Source organism: Alnus glutinosa, chromosome 1, assembly GCF_958979055.1.
Source record: "Alnus glutinosa chromosome 1, dhAlnGlut1.1, whole genome shotgun sequence".
Lineage (NCBI taxonomy): Eukaryota > Viridiplantae > Streptophyta > Magnoliopsida > Fagales > Betulaceae > Alnus > Alnus glutinosa.
The window spans coordinates 10665273-10684984 of record NC_084886.1 but is presented as its reverse complement, the minus strand read 5'-3'; the positions used below and the strand labels follow the sequence as shown (position 1 = coordinate 10684984).

The window sequence follows — 19712 nt, the reverse complement described above, 5'->3', positions numbered from 1 at the left end:
TGCAATTTCTAAGAGGTTTGTAATGAAGCATAAAGCAAAGGAATTTAGTGAATATTTAATGGTTGCTTTCTTCTTGTCTTGGTGAATTTTTATCTTTCAACATCAATGGCATTATCTACTAATTTGAAATCATTCATATTTATTCCGTTATTTTGAAGGAAAAAAAAATATGATTTTTAACATAAAATTAATATACTTCAGGGTTATTGTTTTTAAAATATTTTTATTTGTATTGAGTTGATAAAATAGAAAATGTTAAGTTGGTAAATATGGTCGACTAATAAGGTTGTCAAAAATGAATCATTACAACAAAAAATAATAAATAAATAAACAACGCTTAGCCATAAGCCTCCCGTCAAGCCCATTAACCCATTGGGCTTAATCCATCGAACCGAAGCTCCTCCTCCTCCCTGCAATCCCTGCATATTCAGCAAAACTCATCTTCTTCATTTTTCTGCTCTGTAGAGTTTAGACAACCCCACAATGGCCTCTTGTCGCGGCGTCCACCGTACAACCACCCAATTTTCCAAAACCCTCCTCCGCAGCTTCTCTACCACCAGCAAACCCTCCCACCGCAACAACCACCAACACACCCACGAGTTCCTGGAGCCCACCGCCTTTGTGGGCAGCTGGTGGCACTCCGACCCCCCCAAGGACCCCAAGGACGCCGAACGCAGGCTCGCCCTGCTCCGCCGCGACTACGCTAAGCAGGTCAAGCAGCGCCGCAAGCAATACATCCAGGAGGTGGAGCTCATGCGCCTCGAGCAGCAGCGCAAGGATGAGGCCAGGAGAGAGGCCCTCAGGCTCGCCAATGAGGAAAAGAAAAGGCTCAAGGCCGAGGCCGCCAAGGTCCGCGCCCAGGAGCGCAAGGTGGCCCTCGAAGAGTTCCGCCAAACCCTAGTACGTCTTCTCTCTCCTAGTTTCTTTAATTCTTGTTTTTTATTAGTTTTTGTTTGGTTACAGAGAATTTGAGTAGTTCAATATTAGGTCTTTCATGAATTGGGGGTAAACTAAAAAGTAGTTTTAATTTGGACTTCTTACAACTGTTTGGATTAGTTGAACTCGCTTGTAATTGTTTTTAATTGGAAGATGAGAGATATAGGGAAAGAATTGAAACTTGAACAGGCTGAGGAAATGTTGGGACACTGAGGCTTAATTTTGATCTTGGAAAGAACTAGGGCTTTACTTCCGATCCTTTGAGAACTCACCAAGGCTTAATTTCAAAAAGTCTTTCACCCTATCCGATTTAGATCTTTAGGTTAAATTTCACTTGAAATTGTTCTTCCTCGACTTGCTTCCTGGTAGCAAGTGTCCTGATATAAATTAAGAATACATGACCATTGGAGGACAATAATGTTATGAACTAATTTACATGATCTGATAGCTAGGACAGCCAGAAATTTTTTGAATCCGTCCATTAACATAAATATGCACTCATTTAGAAGCATATCACTGATATCCGTAAATAATCTTCATCCATTAAATACGACCATGGTTTGGTAACTTCCTGGTCACTCTAACTTGTTTCCTGGCAATCTTCCATTTAATTGATCTATAAATGCATGCCAACTCACTTTCTAAAGCTAGGTCGAGGATAATCTCCATAGGAAACCAGCGGGAATGATTTTTATTTTTTTAACTGTATTGCCAGAGATAATATAGCTTGATTTGCATGGTTCAGTTTTGATAAATGGTTATCATTTCTTCTTCTTTCCAGAATGCATGATGTGTCCATGTATGTGTGTTTGGTTATCTTATTTAAGATATGATTGTAGAAGGAATCAGAAATTTTGACGAGTATGTATATTAAATAATTGTTCTTCAATCCAATGAACTTAGGCCTTTACCAGACTTTGAATTTACAGCCTAAACAGTTAGGCTGGGTTTCTTACGGATCAATTTTTAATGATCATCTAAAATATCATTGAGTGTGTCAATCCCTCCTCTTATAGGTCAGTTTTAGTTTTCATCTTGTACCTTTGCAGTTTTTCTCTTTTTTCTATTTTTTTCTTGGACACCTTCTACATCTTTTGATGATAACATTAATCTACTTATATTACACCCAGAAAAAGAAAAAAAAAACAAAAACAAAAACAAAAAACAAAAAAGTGAGGCCTGGTTGAAAACACTGTGAAGTAGAAAGTTCAGTTTCTCGTCTTTAGTTCCTGTGCAGAGACCAAGTATAAATTTAAATTTACAAATATTAGCATATAGTTAAGAGTTTTAATTTAAGGTTCTTTTTCTTTAATAGATCATGAAAGATTTTGTTGACAGGTAAAACAATATTAAATAAAAATGAAATGAACCAGACACAAGAAAGCAGAGGATTGTGAAAGTAAATGCACATGAGCAGGAATGTACCTAAATTTATGTTTTGTATAGTCAATCTTCAAGAAAGAAGCTTAGACTGAAGTTTACAGAACTAAGGATTGGTCTCCAAAATGGTTCTTTGTTTTTATTCCCGTAGCGCTAAAAGTTGGCAATGCAGCCAATGGCAAACACAATTGGGGCCTGAAAACCCTCTTTTGAGAACATGAACATTATTGCACCATTTGTGGAATCAGAAATTTGTGTACTTTGTCAACTTGTTTACTATGTGTAGTTTGACGGTAAAAATAAACTAATGTCAGTTTTGTATCCTATTGAAGGTCCCTTGTTTCTTTCAAACAATTTTAAGAGCATTTATTGATAAACATAGGAAGGTTTAGTGTCAACGCAAATCTTGGTCCAACCAAAAAATCAAAAAGGATGTGTATATTAATACAATGTAACCAAAAGGTTTCTTGATGCCAACCTTGTTCTTGGAAAGAAATTAATTTTTCATTATTCAATTCATAGCTCATTGAGCATGCATGCAATCTAATCCCTTGGATGTGGAATTTTGAAATGTTTGAAAGGAATACAAGTGTGTGCATAAATTCGTAGATAAAATGTTTGTGTGTGCGCACACTTGCATGGCACATATGATGATGTATTTATTATGTTATCAAATTGTAACCGTTAGGCATTCATCTTGTTTATGAACTATATACCTGTAACGACCAACCCCTAACGACACAATATTGTTCACTTTTAGCTCCTCTAAACAAAACATTTCAGGAAGTCACGCATTCTGATACTACTCTCGCATAAGTATACTTAACTGTGGAGTTCTGATAGGTTCATGATCATCAAGACTTTAAAACGTATTGTGTCAAGAATGGTGTGAATATACATATAAGCATTTTCCCATCCTCACACTCATGCAATGTGGGACGTCACAATACTTAAACTCAATAGGCAATCCAACCCTACTAGATGCCGTGTTGGTGAGAGAATTGTAATTCTTATCTCATCCTTTGTTTGTGCCCAACAAAACAGATGTTATGTTTTTTTCTTGCTTCCATTTTTTTACCAAAATAATACTGAGGTCTCTTGATTTGTACAAATGCAGTTGAAAGAAAGAGCAGAGAAGCTTGAAAATTGGAGGATGAAAGAAAAAATGAGGGAAGAGAACAAGAAAGAGAATAATGAGTTGCTACGCCGGAAAAGTTCTTTGTGGATTGATGAACCTGATTTGGAGGTGAAGATACTGGAGGCTATTGTTGAGACTAAAGCCCTCTAAGTCTATTGTTGGTTACGTTTCTCATGTATTCGATGTAGGCTTAAAATCAAGGCTATGTTTATTTTTTTTTTATTGATGGTGAGGAGTTGAAGCAGTTTGAGCTAGTGTTGCCTGATCATGTTCGTGTACTCTGTTAATGCAGCCTTTCTTATATGCAGATTTGACTGAAAGGGTGGCTACTTTCAGAGCTGAGGATTTATTTTCTTTTCTTTTTTCTCCCCTTTTTTCTCTTTTATTTGTTCCCTAGTATTGCCTCTGGCACTTCACATATGTTCTCACCCCATTCCCTCTCAAAAATCAGTCTTAAATAGATATTAACAAAGCTTATTTGTATCGGAAGTATATCTACTGCTTTCAAGTAATGCTCATAAGCCTCGTATAAGAGCTTTGTGCATGCTCCATCAAGCCTTCGCACCTGCCACCTAGTGCTTGGTTTTTGATTCATTCATGTACACCAAACTCTTAAGATGCAGGCCTTGTCGAAGTGGGCATCTCTTTCCATCGCAAACCAGTTTTTTCTTTTAGCCAAATTAAGAATCAGATCTCCTACCCCAAAGAGGGCAATGAAATGAGGATTATCGAACTAATTGGTTTTTAAAAATGTTTTAGACCTTATTAGTCTTTTAATCAATATAAAGACGGCCTCTATCACAACTTATAATTCTTCAGCAACTAAAGAAATTATTTTCTCCGAAACGTGTTAAAAGGGGGGAGAGCCAAACGGATACCCAAAAAATAGTACTAACAAAGGATTATTCGTTTTCTTTCTTTTGCTTTGCTAGAACACTTGCTTGGCAATTTAAGATTAACCATAAACCAATCAGGCACGTCAGTAGCAAGAATCATTTACATCCATTAAGGAAAACGGGAAGAAAAGAATTGTGATTGATATTGCTGACCTACTAAAAACCATACACCTATCTTAAAACCAGAGAGAGATTAATCCATTTTCTTGCACAGGGCAACTTCATTTATTGGGTCTTTGGCTTTTGGATCTTCACGTAGGGGCAAAGTCCCATGAAATGAACTACTTTCGGATTCCACCCCAGCTGCTGAGCACGGCAGAACATCAAGAATGTGTTTGCAAAATAAGAATTGAAGCCCATAAAGACGTGCCAAAAAGCATGACCCTGTGGGTTAAGGTACCATCCAGCAATGTTCTCACACAACAGCCGATCAAAAAGCCAACAAAGAGTCCCAAGGAATAGGGTAGCCAAGTATAACTTTGCAAGTCGCTTCGCACACATATCCTGCGTGTGGATGTAGTACTTGTACATCCGAGGGATGCAGAGAAGACACAGTATCGCGTAATGTACCTTAAAACCGACTCCAAAACGAACCAGTGCATGGACGACAGCAAATGCAGCCCCATAAAGAAACAAAAAGGTGGGCATTGTGCTTCGATAGTGCCAATCTGGAGAGTAAAGGATGTAGATGTACAGGAGCATCTCCCATACCATCGGCGTTTCATCGCCTTGCTGTTGCCTGAAAATGAATAGAAAGTTGCCCATAATTACAGATCACCATGGTAACTGAACTGATCGAAACAATAACATGGATATTAAACATATTTTAAAATGACAGGCAGGCATATTTGCCATACGCACATGTAGATGCACATCTCTTAAATCATTAATCCTCTAGTTTCCAAGGTTTTTCAACAAACAAATGATAATACGAGGCAGACTCAGACCAAGCATCAAGTTGAGGAACATACAATCCTTGCCAAAACCATCAAAGCTTACACTAAAAATCTATCAACAAACGAAGCAGTTGTCAAACTAAAATTTTTTTTGATAAGTAAAATTTTATTAAAAACGCAAAATGTGATCAAGTACACAGGGAGTATACAAGAACGGCTGCTAAGAAGAGGAAAATAAAACAAGAAAATCATTATAACTAATCCCTGAAGGTGCTAGGAACGCGGCCGTCCAAGAATACAAAGAAGAAAAGAAAAAATACAAGAGTTCCTCCATTGATCTTTCTTTGTCCTCGAACTGTCTATCATTACGTTCCATCCACAAGCACCATAAGAGGCAGCAAAGAACCATCTTCCACACCACCGCACTCCGAGAGCAACCACCCGTCCACCAACAAGCAAAAAAATCTACCACCCGACAAGGCATCACCCAAGACAGTCTGAAACGACAAAAAATGGCATTCCACAGAACACAAGCAACCTCACAGTGAAGAAGAAGATGATCCACAGACTCCTCATTCTTTTTGCACATGCAACATCTATTAATCACAATGATTTGTCTCTTTCTAAGATTGTCCAAAGTAAGAATCTTCCCTAGCGCTGTCGTCCATGCGAAAAAAGCCACTTTCGAAGGAGCCTTAGTTCGCCAAATACTCTTTCAAGGAAAACAAACAGACTCCTTGTAAACAAGAGTCTTATAGAAGGAACTAACATCAAACTTCCCTTTGCGAGAAGGAGACCACCAAAGCTTGTCTTCTGCATCACGCTCTATTCTTATAGAATACAATAAGGCGAAAAAAGAAGCCAAGTCATCCACCTCCCAATCATGAGCCGCTCGAATGAATCTAACATCCCACTGGAAAGGCTCGTACTCCAAACTCAAATGCACTGCATAGCGAGCTCTTGTCACAAGCTATGTCATACAAACCTGGAAAAGCTTCCTTGAGGGGCATCTCTCTGACCCACAAATCATCCCAGAATCTAATTCTAGATCCATTACCCAAGATAAGTTTGGTATGCCTACTAAACGAACTCCATCCCTTCCTAATAAACTTCCAAAGCCCTACTCCATGAGTCCCAGGGGGATCCAGAGAACACCAACTAGCCTGTACAGAACCAAACTTAGCATCCACAACTGATCTCCACAAAGCCTCTTTCACGTGCTCATAACGCCACAACCACTTCCCTAATAACGCTTGATTAAACATCCTCAAATTCCGTAAACCCAAACCACCTTCTGGAATAGGAGTACAAACCATGGACCAGCTAACCAGGTGATATTTGAAATCATCACCTAGGCCTCCCCACAAGAAATCCCGATAAAGTTTTTTTATGCGATTAGCCACACTGGAAGGGATGGCAAAAAGGGAAAGTAAGTACGTGGGGAGGTTAGATAAAGTACTCTTTATAAGGGTAACTCTACCACCCTTAGACAGGTACATCCTTTGCCAACTAGCCAGCCGTCTTTCTATCTTTCCAACAACATCATCCCAAATGAACTTGGCCTTAAAAGGAGCCCCCAACGGAAGCCCAAGATACTTTATAGGTAGAGAGGAGACACCACAGCCCAAAACACCGGCCAGCTCATCCAGATTGTCCACAGCACCTTTTGGTAGGGAATGATTCGATACAACATAAAACTTGATCGGTGCCCATCTTGGAAAGTAAGTTAGCTCTCACATTGATCACATACACAAACATGTATACCAACCAAAGCACAAAAAAATCGACCCCTCTGCTGGCTTCACCTAACTGCCACCCCTCAACCATTACCCCTGTCAAACACCAACGCCACCTTCACTGCCTTCAGCCAAAAATGCATATTACTCAAAAATAGATCCACTTATAAATCTCAAGATGGTCCCATAAAACATTTTACTCAAAAAGCTAATAATTTTCGAGTAACCGAAGTACATTGTCCCCTGATGAAATACTACATGATAATATATGATGCAGATGAGAGATCTTAATCTATTCTTGACAATACTTCCAGCCAGATTGGTACAGAATATAAGATAATTGTTTAATGGCAATTAATATACATTTTCTACTCATGATCCACCACATTACTAGACTGATCAAACTCAAAAATTATATTTTCATACACCCTAATCCAATCCCCAAAGCAAAGCTGTTTCAAACTCCAAGTTGTAAAAGCCAAACACCACCATCATGTTCACAAATTTTATTCTCAGGTCAACAGCTTTGGCAATCCATTTACAATTGGGCAGAGTAAATAATGTAAAATGAATACTAAGTAAATAAATTACAACCATTTATATGTTTAGACAGAACTACATCAACAATGTGCTAAAACATGGGAAGGGAAGTCAGGCTCAAGATGTATAACGTAGACTTTTAGATTTGCTTCATTCCAATTTACTCACAGAATAATCTAAGGCTATCTTACTTTGATAACTTAGAAAACAACTTTTTAAGTGTACCTATTTTGTCATTTAAGGAGATATGGATAATTAGCGGCTGTGAATAACCTCTGCCAAAAACTTGGAATTTTGTAGCTGGTTCACCCTACTATAACACCACATTTTTACAGGGTTGTTCATGCAATATTACAATTTCCACACACTGATTAGAAGGTTGTTCATCAATAATCGCTTCTTTACCTGACCACAGATTCAAATGTTCCCACCATTTGACAGAGGACCATATCAGGAATAGTACAAGACCCTACGAAAATTTTATTGAACAGAAAGAGCATTAGGAGGAGAAAAGAAGTCGAATGGATACAGGACACTAAGAACAACATCCTCACAACCCTATGCCTTTGTACGTCTTGCACAATACACCAGTTGCCTTACTTCACCTTTTTTTGCCCTCAAATTTAAAACTCGCAATAGCGTATCATTGACAAATTCTTCATGAAACTCAAATCTTATATCAGAACAGAAGTTCACAGATAAAACAACAAAGCACCCTTAATCTAAACTTCTAAGAAGTGTCAATGAATGCATGCATAAATTAAGATGCAGGCAATATCCTGTATATATACTGAGTTGCAACGTGCTCAAAGCAATGTCACTAACATTACTAATTCAGGCTAACAGCTTCCTTCATTATTCTAATAAAAATGTGAGCATGATCTTCCTGATAGATAAAAATCTAAAGACAAAACTAATACACAAGCCATTGTCTTCTTTCCTCAGTCGCCTTGACAACCAGAATGAAAGTTCATTATTATGTATTTGGTAAGGAACAGGTGAGTTTTTTCTTCAACTACAAAAGTCACAGCGTGCATAGTAAAAGAGATGGCAAGGTACTGCTAGTTTACATCCTTTAATAAAAGGCATACTGGAATTTAAGTGTGGCTGTCACATTAAACATACAAAGTAAAGCAGTTGAAAGAAAACGTGAATACACATGAGATAACAAAAAGGACTACTTACACACGCTGCAATGTAGCATGGTATAGCATGCTCCCAATGGCAAGTGCCATATTAGATAAGTGAAGGACACTAAACCTCTTTTCAAACCGTTGTTTCAAGGCATTTATAAGGCCAATGATTGCCAGAAGGATGCATGGGATGTTTGATATGGTGTTGTAAAACTCTGCAATATAAGATGAGTAGACATAATTTTTCTCACACCACTCGGGAGATGTGACAGGACCCCAGAAGCTCGATAATCCATCTGCCATTATCAAGTCAATATGCCCAAAGTGAAAGATATATACTTGGGGCACCTTTTACTAGGATGTTGCAGAATCCACAAAACCTGCAATCCATGCCCTGTAAATGATAAGATGATGACCTAATGATGAAAAGATTAAACAAGCCACTACTGTGCTAAAAAAAAGAGTTCTGTGAAAATATATAAAAAAATAATAAAAAAAGTTCAAAACATATGAGATGACTAACGTTGATTCAAACCAAAGAACAAACATGACCAACATGATAAATATATAGAAGGAAAAGCATTATCATCATAAAAGTGTTATTCCTATCAAACCTAATGTGGCATCATAAACCTTTGGGCACATCACCTTATGGAAGAAATAAAAACCCATTTCAATTTTCCCTCTTTTAAATTTACAGAAACAATAAGAATATATACTTGTGCTTCATTAATGTTTTCTGACTGCTAGGAGGTAATATCTTCAAAAAGAATGTGTAGAAATACACGATTAAATAAAGACAACTTCACATGGCACCAATATTGTGGTAGATTTCTCCAATAATAACTAGTGTGCCCGTGGATCTAATCAATACACAAGATATGATTCAAAGAGAAATTCTTGAAGCCAAGCATGGATGAGAAATGGCCAAATAATCTATCATTAGTCTAATATCCTAAATTTTCAGTGTTACGAAGATTGACAACTTGAGGAATCTTATAGTGGACCATAATGTAACATGTTGAGACACCACTCAATCCAAAAACTTAAACTTATGAATTTAGGTCTAATTATGTTATCTTAATAACTCGTGCTTGTGACATCTGTTCACTATGAGACTTAATCATTTTATACCCATACGTATATATTCAACAATCTATTCCTCATGTGAGTCCATCACCACATCTCTAAAATTCCCCGTGAACATAAGCTTTATCAATTTCTTATGGGCCGCTTTAAGATAACTTGCTTGGACTATGTGGGATTTTATTCATGTCATGCACCTATGTCCTTGCTCCAACTGCGAAAGGGACATCTACCATATCGCACACCACCAAGATTGTTTTTAAGATCACTTGTGTGGACTAAGTGGGATTTTATTCATATTGTGAAAAGGAATCCACCACCCCATGCATGCACACCATTCACGCTCCAATTGCGAAAAGGACATCTACCATATCACACACCACCGGTGGTTCTTTTTTTTTTTTTGATAAGTAATCCACCAGTGGTTCTAATACCATTTGTTAAGAAAATTGATACTTTGGAGAGTCTTACCTGTGAAACCATAATATAATATATTGGGACACCATTCAACACAAAAACTTAATCCTAAATGTTCGGACCCATTAATGTTATATTAAGTACTCACACTCATGACATCTATTTAAAGTGGAACTTGATCATTTTACACTCACGCGTGTATACTCAATAAAAAATCTTTTTTTTTTTTTTTTGATAAGTTAGTCAACATAAAACATTTTATCAAGCTACAAGTGGATCGTCCCCTCCCATGTCATTAGGTTATGCAGATATCAAGTACATTAAGAGCTAAGAAAACTGCCATAAAATGTATAGAAGCATATGGCATCAAAGAGATGACAATATGCGAGGATTTATCACTAATCTAATTTATGATAACATGAATATTTTCTATGTGGCAGATGATTAACTAAGATTCACCAGTGTCCGGATTTTGGAAGTTGCTTACCATTTTTCAAAGTTGTAAGCAGATTCTAGCTGCTGGACAATCAATTTATGACATTCAGAACAATTTTCCATCAGTATATCAACTTAACATGGTGAGCTTAAAAGGCATAGGCAAATTAAAATCCTATGACAGAACTGTTTAATTTTTTTTTTTGATAAGTACAAGAAGACGATAAAATGACAGAACTGTTTAATGGACCTCCATATTTTAAAATGCCAACTTATTGGCATCAGAAAATTTGTTATCGATGTTGAAAACCTTTACTCAATTAAAATCCAAAAAAGTTCAAAACCACTCCTGCTTTGTTACAGTTCCAACTCCAAAGGGGTAGTACTAATAGAAATCTGACTACATTCATAAAGATTTGAGAAGAGGGGGGAGGGATATTGTATATCACATTTTACTTCATTGTGAGGTGCTAGGGCCTTATCGAATTCTGTCTTCAGTCTTTGTGGGTTAATGGGTTATACCTCATCGACAGGTAGTGGATCTCTATGCAAGTTGGAGAGGGCAATTTGGTTGTTTTCAAAGTGCAGCAATGTGAAAGATGATTCTGACATGCTTAAGGTAGTGTATTTGGAGAAAAAGATATCTTACATCATCCAATAACTGAGGTGATGACTACTTTACAAGAAATAGGAGCAATGAAACTGGTTCTCATCTCTGTGCAACCAGTATATTTAAAACCCCCATACCTACGATTCAAATATTATACCATATTAATTACATGACTTGAAAGATACCACCCAAATGAATACAAGAGACTTAGGAAATAATGGAATAAAAGACAGATAAAACATTATTACCTACAGGAGCACGACCTAGTAATCCCCTAAATGCCCAAAATTGAAGCATTCAGTGAAAGGTAACCCATATCTATATAATAGATTTTATATGAATGTGTTGTACTCATTAAAGCCAGGTGTTTTATGCCCATTGATATTTGATCCCTTTGGTTCTAGGCAAGGAAGTCAGGGTCGACTATGGTTGCAGGGGCACCGGCAGTTGTGCTGGGGTTAGGAATAGGCTGGGCAGGAGGCAAAGTGGAGCCATCAAGAAAGCCATAGGCGTCTTGGATGCAAGAATCTGGGTTTTCCAGGGATTGAAGTTGCCTTTGGAAAGCTTAATACTAAGGTTATGATTCATATTTGGGACAGATTCATATTTGGGACAGTGTATACAACGGTTGGCTGGATTGGTGGTGGGTGAGGCTGTAAGGCATTGGAGGCTGCCGACGTTGCAGAGGCAGAGGACTCGAAGTCTGAATGGGCCATGGATCACGACGTTTGTCAATGATAGGGCTCTGATACCATGATAGAACTAGGATAATTAGGCTGTTAAACCGTGCTCTATAGCTATCCATTCATTGAATATATATATATATATAGGAGAATTACAAGAGTTTAGAATAGATTAAGACTCCTATACAGACTAAACCAAAGAGTCTTTAGCTCTCATCCATTTAGCATACAATTGGACTTAGGACTCTAGCTTAGAACTAGGACTCTGGATGAGAGTAGTCTTCTTATCAACAACCTTCAGATAAAGTTGTGCCACACAAGACTCGTACTTAGAATTAGAGTCTGGTGTTGTAGTTGCATTAATACCCATATTTTGGAAACAAATATCTATATAAGTCAAATAAGAAAACTCCTGTTTTGTGTATCGATTAATTTCTAGTAGAATCATGCAACTAGAATGTTGCATGATATTCTATTGAGCATCTTTGAGATCTCTCTACTATCATGAAATAGGGAAATAGTACAGTTATGTTTCCGTCCAAAAAATCCCTTTTTTAGGATAGGGTGAGTGACAACCTTTGTGAGTCCAGATATTGGGAACATATGTTCAAGTGGACTACAAACCTCCAAACCCATGCCTTATCCTTACCACCATATTTGGTTCTTAGCAAAGCATCAAACCACAAACCTAGGAGATATGCATTTGCTCTAGACATGGTATTTGGATTTTACCATGGAGATAGGTATTTGAGCTAGACAAGGTATTTTAAAAGGAAAACTATAGGGAATCCTTATATCTTAATTATTTTTTTTCAATCACAAAAAGCTCAAGGCTTTGATTAAATCAATCACCATCAAGTTGGTTACTTTGAAGTCAATTACTTTAAAGAGGTAAAGATAATATACTTCAATAGTTTGCAACATGGATGAAACATTGGAATTTAGGAAATAACTACATAAGATCGCTGCACTGAACTTTTCTATCAAAATAGACTGAAAATTGTTCGTTCAAACTCTAGGTACTTCTTGTCTAGCAATTTAGAACTACTTTCACACTTTCAGGAGCTGCAAGCAATTCTATATTCAAGATAGATGCATCAAAAACAAGGATGATTACCACTGACATTCTATTTCTCACAAGTACGAACCGTGCGGCACTCCCCCGTGCAATGAGTATCACCACTCTTAGTATGCCGCTTTAACAAGGGAAAACTAAGATACCAGAATTTCAACTTAATGCAGCATTAGCCCGGTTGGACATGCTTTAAATCATACTTTAGCTATCGGGTGCAAATTACGCAAGTTTGGCCAGTTAGGATGAAACTACTACATTGAGAAGACAATTACTAGGTTCCTGATAACTCTCAAGCATCGACTTAAAATTCACAACCGCAGTTTTTTTTTTTTTTTTTTGATAAGTAAGAGAGATATCATTAAAAAGCGCAATCAAGTACACAGGAAGTATACAAGAAAAGCAGCTAGGAAGAAAAAGAAAACAGAACAAGGAAATCATTAAAACTAAGAGGTAAAGGTGCGAGGAACGCCGCCACCCAAGAATACAAGGAATGAAAGAAAAAGAAAATGAGTTCCTCAATAGATCTTTCTTTGTCCTCAAACTGCCTGTCATTGCGTTCCCTCCATAAGCACCACAGAATGCAACAAGTATACAACCACAGTTTTTTTTTATATATACAAGTAATTGAAATATCATTAAAAGCGCAATGCACAGCCTAGGTACACAGTAAGTATACACGAAAAACGCCTATCTATAGGGAGAAAAAAAAAACAAGAAAATCATTAAAACTAATCACCAAAAGAGCTAAGAACGCAGCTGTCACAACCACAATCTTTCTATTGGAATAATTGTATTTCCGTCGCAATCTACCATCATCATCCAATTAACACAGCCCCCTGATGATCTTAATGCTCCCCATCAGTCAAACGAACACCCACAAATCACAATCAATACGCCACTGTCGTTTTAGTTTTCACAGGGTCCGCAATAGATAGCTTTCAAAACTCGGATAACTTCTCTCTCTCTCCGTCTACAGCACATGTAATCAACTCTGTTCCAAAACTCTTAGCCTCACGTGTTCACTTTTCCTCAGTAACCATGAAAACTAACTCTAATTACCTTTGACCATTAAACACTTTACCGAAAAGAACAAACAATAAATAAATAAACACCCACTTAAGCAAATTCGCGGACCAAATAACTAAGCAAACCAAATCCACATATACCACTAGAAAACCAGTGCTTGCTACTATGAATAATGAATGGCCTCCATACATTCAAAAGCATTACATGCCACCTTTCTTAATTTCCATGTAAATAACCAGACCAAAAATTATAATCCAAAAAGACGAAAGAGAGAGAGAGAGAGAGAGAGAGAGAGAGAGAGAGAAAGACTGACCTTCCCCACTTCAGATCTATGCTGCAAACATCTTGTACAGCCCTTCACAATTGCTTTGCTCTCTCTCTCTCTCTCTCTCGCCCTGTGGCTGTGTGCTACTGAAGGGGATGCGCGTGAGGATGGGGGAATAGCTCCTAAGCTAAGGGCTGAAGAGATGGGCGCGTGAGGGAACATTTATGACGTGGCACGTGTGGAGTTCGCGTGACGTGGAGGCAGGCTTTGGTCCGTTAGATTAGAAGCATGAGCGGTTAGGATGGATTTGGTCATTGATTTTGGCCGCGGTTTTGCAACGCCATATTTATTGTACGAGGATCTGCTTTTATGCCGCCCTAAAGGTCGCGTGTGTCGTACGTTCAGGGGGCACCCGCACCACGAACCCTAAACATTACTGCTTCACAGCACTTTCCTTTCGAGAATCCTCTCAATCCGATTTTGTAGGTTTAAGTGCGTTTTTTAAACAAATTGCAAATTGAAAATAGCAGTGATTCACTACCATCTAAATATACAACTTTTCACCACTTTGTTTATGTGGCAAGATGGTCCCCCACTTTAATTTATTTTAAAAAAAATAAAAAAACTCAAAAAGTTGTGGGGGACTACCTTACCAAATAGGCAAGGTGGTAAAAAGTTGTATATTTAGGTGGCATTGAATGATTATTCAATTGAAAATGTCTATTGTTAAGTGTTTTTTTATTAAAAAAAAACTTTTGTTTTCAAATTACTGGTAAAGAAACGCGTTTTTAAAAACAAATTATTTTAAACGATGAACTGCAATTTAATTTAATTTTTTAATTTATAAAAAATATTAAAAAAAAAGTTATATTTTCAAATTCAACTTTAGAAACCGCTAAAGTAAAAACCAACCTTATTAAAACTACAGGAACCATGTAATGTTTTTGCGAAATTATTACTTATTTTCTTTTTCTTTTTCTTTTTTGAAGGGATTACTTATTTTCTTAACGTCTCCTAATAGTGTCTTTATACTTGATAAATGGATATTCGACTATATTAAAATATAAATAGACAATCCTATTCTTATTATTTGCAACAAAGAATAAAAATTATGCTTCATTTAATGTAAACGGTTAGAATATATATTTTATATTACGTTACTTATATTTCATATTACTTGGTGTATTTTCTTATAAGAATATTTCTTATTTATGTTTGAGATTTAATTACCAATTTATATTCTCCTTTGTCAGTAATGGATCTACAATTTTGGCATATTTACTATGCATTCGTCCATCTACCTCTGTACTATGTCGTTCATTTCCTCTTTAGCCATTGCTGATGTTTGTTGGTTATGTTTTTGTTTTGAAAAAGAGTTTTGTTCCCTTTAAATCTATCATCATGGGCGATCCATGGGATAAATGTTAGTTAAGTGTAAATGATTATCTCTTACGGTTTTGATAGTTCGGTGTAAGGGGTTAACTCTTACGGCCGTATTAAATAATTTTTTTTTGAATATTTGGCTATCCTTGTCTTAAATCTAATCTGCACGAAGCAGATCTGCTCTTAAACTATTTTTTGACATAGGTTAGCAGAATATGAAAGTCATATATAACACTTTATTGTAATAATTTTGTTCATATCAATAACTATGCAACTTCATAGCACGTGGCTATGATTTTACAGATAACACTTTATTGTAAGAATTTTGTTTCTATCTATCACTATGTAATCTCATAGCATGGGCTATGATTTTGTAGAACTTTATGCTTTGTGATGTACGAGTTTTATGCTCGTGATCTTTGATTAGTGATTTACTTAGATCTTTCGTTAAAAAACAAAAATAAAATAAAATTGAACCTATTTGACACCTATAAAACACAATGAAGATCTGAGTAATTTTTTAATAGAGAAATTATACACTTACATTTTTTGTACATCTACATACAACAAAGTTTCAAATCTACCATTGAATTTGTGGGACCAATGTGGGTCCCATAAATCCAAAGTTATATTTAAAAATGAGATGTAAAAATATCATTTATCTTTTTAATATATATACTTTTCTTTTTTCTAAGCAAAATTAGTAGGTATTGGCGACCAAATGTGGTTTATCTCAAATCGAGGTGAGTCATAGCCTAACTCGACCTCATCAGGGCATTAGTGTGACTTAAGCTAATTTACACCAATCAGAATGATGATTCCTATTGCGAGAGTCAAATCCATATCCTAAAGTTTACCCAACTATATAAGAATTAACCCTAAACCACTAAACCACCACCCTTGATAGTATATTTATCCTTATTACTGTACTTTTGGTCTGAATAAAAGGTAGGTACGATTAAAAGTTCTATACTTTACTATCTAATAAATGGACTCACGATAGACTTTTATTTTCGATATGTTTACGCATATATTGTGGGGAGTAATACTACCCTTCACATTCATTTATCGCATCTATGTCACACTGGTTGATGTAGCGTGATTTTTATTTAGCTTTTTTTAAATGGATATAAAAAACCACTTAAAATACATGTCAGCCAACGTAATATTGGTGTGGAAATAAGCATTACTCCATTATATGAGATTCAAATTGCCACCTCACCACTATGGGAAGTGAAATATCATTTGATCCAAACATTACGTGTATAATAAAATCCGAAGCTTAGCCAAAATATACATAATGCTATTTTTCACATCCATTTATTACATTGGTTGACATAGTATGTTTAGAGGGATATGACCATCACCATTTCAAATTAAATGGATAGTTTATATTCCATGGCTATGATTTAAAGTTTGTGCATCTAAGTTATCTAACGATGTACATGCACATAGTGGTGGAACCATAAATTTATCTTTGGGAATGCCGATTTTTTTTTTTCTCTCTTTTATGTTCTATATTTTTATTATACACAAAAAAATATAATAAACACAATCTAAAATATAAATGAAATATTTTATAACATAATATGAGTATAACAAGAAATATGTGTGTGTGTAACAATTGATATATTAGTAAGTTACTAAGGTAACATGTAGGCACTAGTAAAAGCAAAAAATAAAGTATCTAAAATTCCAGCCTTTAGTTTTGTGATAACTAAAATTATCAAGTATAGAATTTGAATTAAAGTTCTTAATAATTTTATTCTCATTTTTACAACTAACAAACTGCGAGTTAAACTATATAACATAAAAGGTCTATAAATGACTCACAAAGGAATTCTTAATTAACTAAATACTAGTAAAAATGTCATTTAGTATTGTCTCTATGTGAAGCTCCATAAAAATATCAAAAAGAATATGCAAAGACGACCATTAAATCTCCAATCATATTTTAATTTTTCAATTTTCTTACAAAATATATATTCAAAACAGACAAACTAGCTAGTTTATGGTGCAACAATTTAGCAACTCAAAAAATTTTAAAACAAAGAGAAACAACATTAATAATAATAATAAATTATCTTATAATATAAATAATAGAAGAACCTATACATAAAAAAAATAAAAAATAAAAAAAAACTACAATTTGGGAGTCACTCATGCAATTTAGAATAGAAAACTAAAACTAAAGAAAAAAAAAGAAAAAAGAAAAACAAAGTTGGAAGATAAGTCTGCGTGGCAAACAAAAAAAAAAAATCCATGAGAGAAAACTATATAAATAAATAAATAAATAAATAAAGATGCAATTTGAAAGAGGTTCATACTTTTCAATTTTTTTATTTTTTATTTTTTCGATTTGTAATCTATTAGAGCATTCCTAGTAGCCTCGCCAAATTTTACTCACCAAAATAGCGAAAAACCACTTTTCTTTATTTTGGTGAGCAAATTCTTCCAGCAGCCTCACTATTTTAACTAACCTTCATCTTGAAATTAGATCATTGCTAAGAAATTTACAGAAGTTTTCATTTCCTTCTCAACTAAATTCAAGAAAGAAATAAAAAAAAAAATGAAAAAAAGGAATAAAGATAAATAAAGGTTTTTTTTTTTTTTTTTTATTTTTTTTATGAAAAGAACCACAAAGTTTATGTAGGGCAAAGAAACGTTCATGTCTATGAAATAAGGATATCATTGTGTGAGAAAGATGGGAGATGGGAGAAGAAAATGGGAGAAAAAAATAAAAAAAAGTGTGCTGATCATATGAGAGAAAAATGAGAAATAAAATTGGTGAGGGAGTTGGTGAGTGAATATTACTCATCAGAATTAGTGAGTAATTTCATTTATCAAAACTTTTTTGGTTAAAGTGGTGAGGCTGCTGGGAGTGATTTTTTTTTTATTTTTTATTTTTATTTTTTTTTTAATTTTTATCAAATTGGCTCACCAAAATAACTAAAAAGCTATTTTGGTGAGGCTAATAGGAATGCTCTTATAACCTACAATACTTTTTATTCTTAAAAAAACTTGGCACTACAAGTTTACATACCTACCCTACGTGGCTAATAAAAAAAATCCAATAAGGAACCGCGTGTGGGTGTGTGAATAAATTACTTAACAATTTTTCTTATAAAATAATTTGTTTAAACCAATTGCAGGGGCCACAACCCTTGCTGACCTTAACTTGGCTCATTCATTGCATATATCCCCTACACATCTCTATAAAACAAAGATTTAAATTTACCATTGAATTTATGGGATCCAATGAGATCTCATTTATCGTTTATATTTATATCATTTATCGTTTGTTGAGATCTCAATTTTGACAAGCACTTGTTGAGATCTAAGTGAGGGCGTGAATCAATTATTTAACAAATTTTCTTATAAAATATATATTTGTTTAAAACCAATTGCAGGGGCACGGCCCGGCCCCTGCTGACCTTAACATGACTCTGTCACTGTTGGCATGTCTTTTAAAAAGTTTAAATAATATAAAATTATGTACACCACTATTTGACCAACAAGCTACTCGGCCGTTAACTCTGCGCCAACATCATCAGATACATTTTTTTTTTTTGATAAGTAATTGCAATTATATAAAAAGCGCAGAGGGGCGCAACCCTCATCAGATACATTGATTTGTATGAGTATGATCTTGATCAGCTTCACATCAATGAGTTCTTTTTTATAGCTGACAGATTAAGATTTATTTTTTGTTTTAATTTTTAATTTTTTTAAAAGAAATATGTTATTCATAACCTTTGATACTGGCCATGCAGCTATGTGGCTGGCCACATTCACAAAAATAGATATTAAGTTTTAGAATGTACAAGATTTCCTCACCATCATTGCTTGTGTTAAATCTAAACTAGTTAGACTATAAGGATGTAGGATTCTAAGATCAAAACCACATCAAATCTCGTCTTTTTATCTTCTTTATGTATTCTCTAAATTAATCCTCTCTTATTATCAATTTTATTTTGTATATTTTAGCATTAAGGATGAAAACAATTGGTTGAAGTTTTTTTTTTTTGGGCATAATGTTTGACAAATTGTATGAAATTCGTGCTTTATGAAAGCGTG

The 19712-nt window shown here is 35.3% G+C and overlaps 2 protein-coding genes across 3 annotated transcripts; one reads left to right on the top strand and one right to left on the bottom strand.

Moving 5' to 3' along the window:
• The first annotated feature begins 358 nt into the window (after positions 1–358).
• Positions 359–3796, top strand: LOC133872035 (uncharacterized). Its single transcript, XM_062309544.1, has 2 exons — positions 359–900; positions 3434–3796. The coding sequence occupies exons 1-2, from the start codon at positions 484–486 to the stop codon at positions 3602–3604; spliced, it is 588 nt and encodes a 195-aa protein (XP_062165528.1). The 5' UTR covers positions 359–483; the 3' UTR covers positions 3605–3796.
• A 599-nt stretch (positions 3797–4395) lies between these two features.
• On the bottom strand, positions 4396–14523 carry LOC133872021 (alkaline ceramidase-like). 2 transcript variants are annotated; one of them, XM_062309536.1, is made up of 3 exons: positions 14301–14523; positions 8708–9049; positions 4396–5089 (listed from the first exon to the last, which is right to left on the bottom strand). In XM_062309536.1, exons 2-3 carry the CDS (start codon positions 8956–8958, stop codon positions 4576–4578), a joined length of 765 nt encoding a protein of 254 aa, XP_062165520.1. In that variant the 5' UTR covers positions 8959–9049; positions 14301–14523; the 3' UTR covers positions 4396–4575. The 2 variants fall into 2 exon arrangements, with proteins under 2 accessions (XP_062165520.1, XP_062165512.1); XM_062309528.1 differs by having other exon boundaries at positions 8708–9035; positions 14301–14517.
• Positions 14524–19712: the final 5189 nt, after the last annotated feature.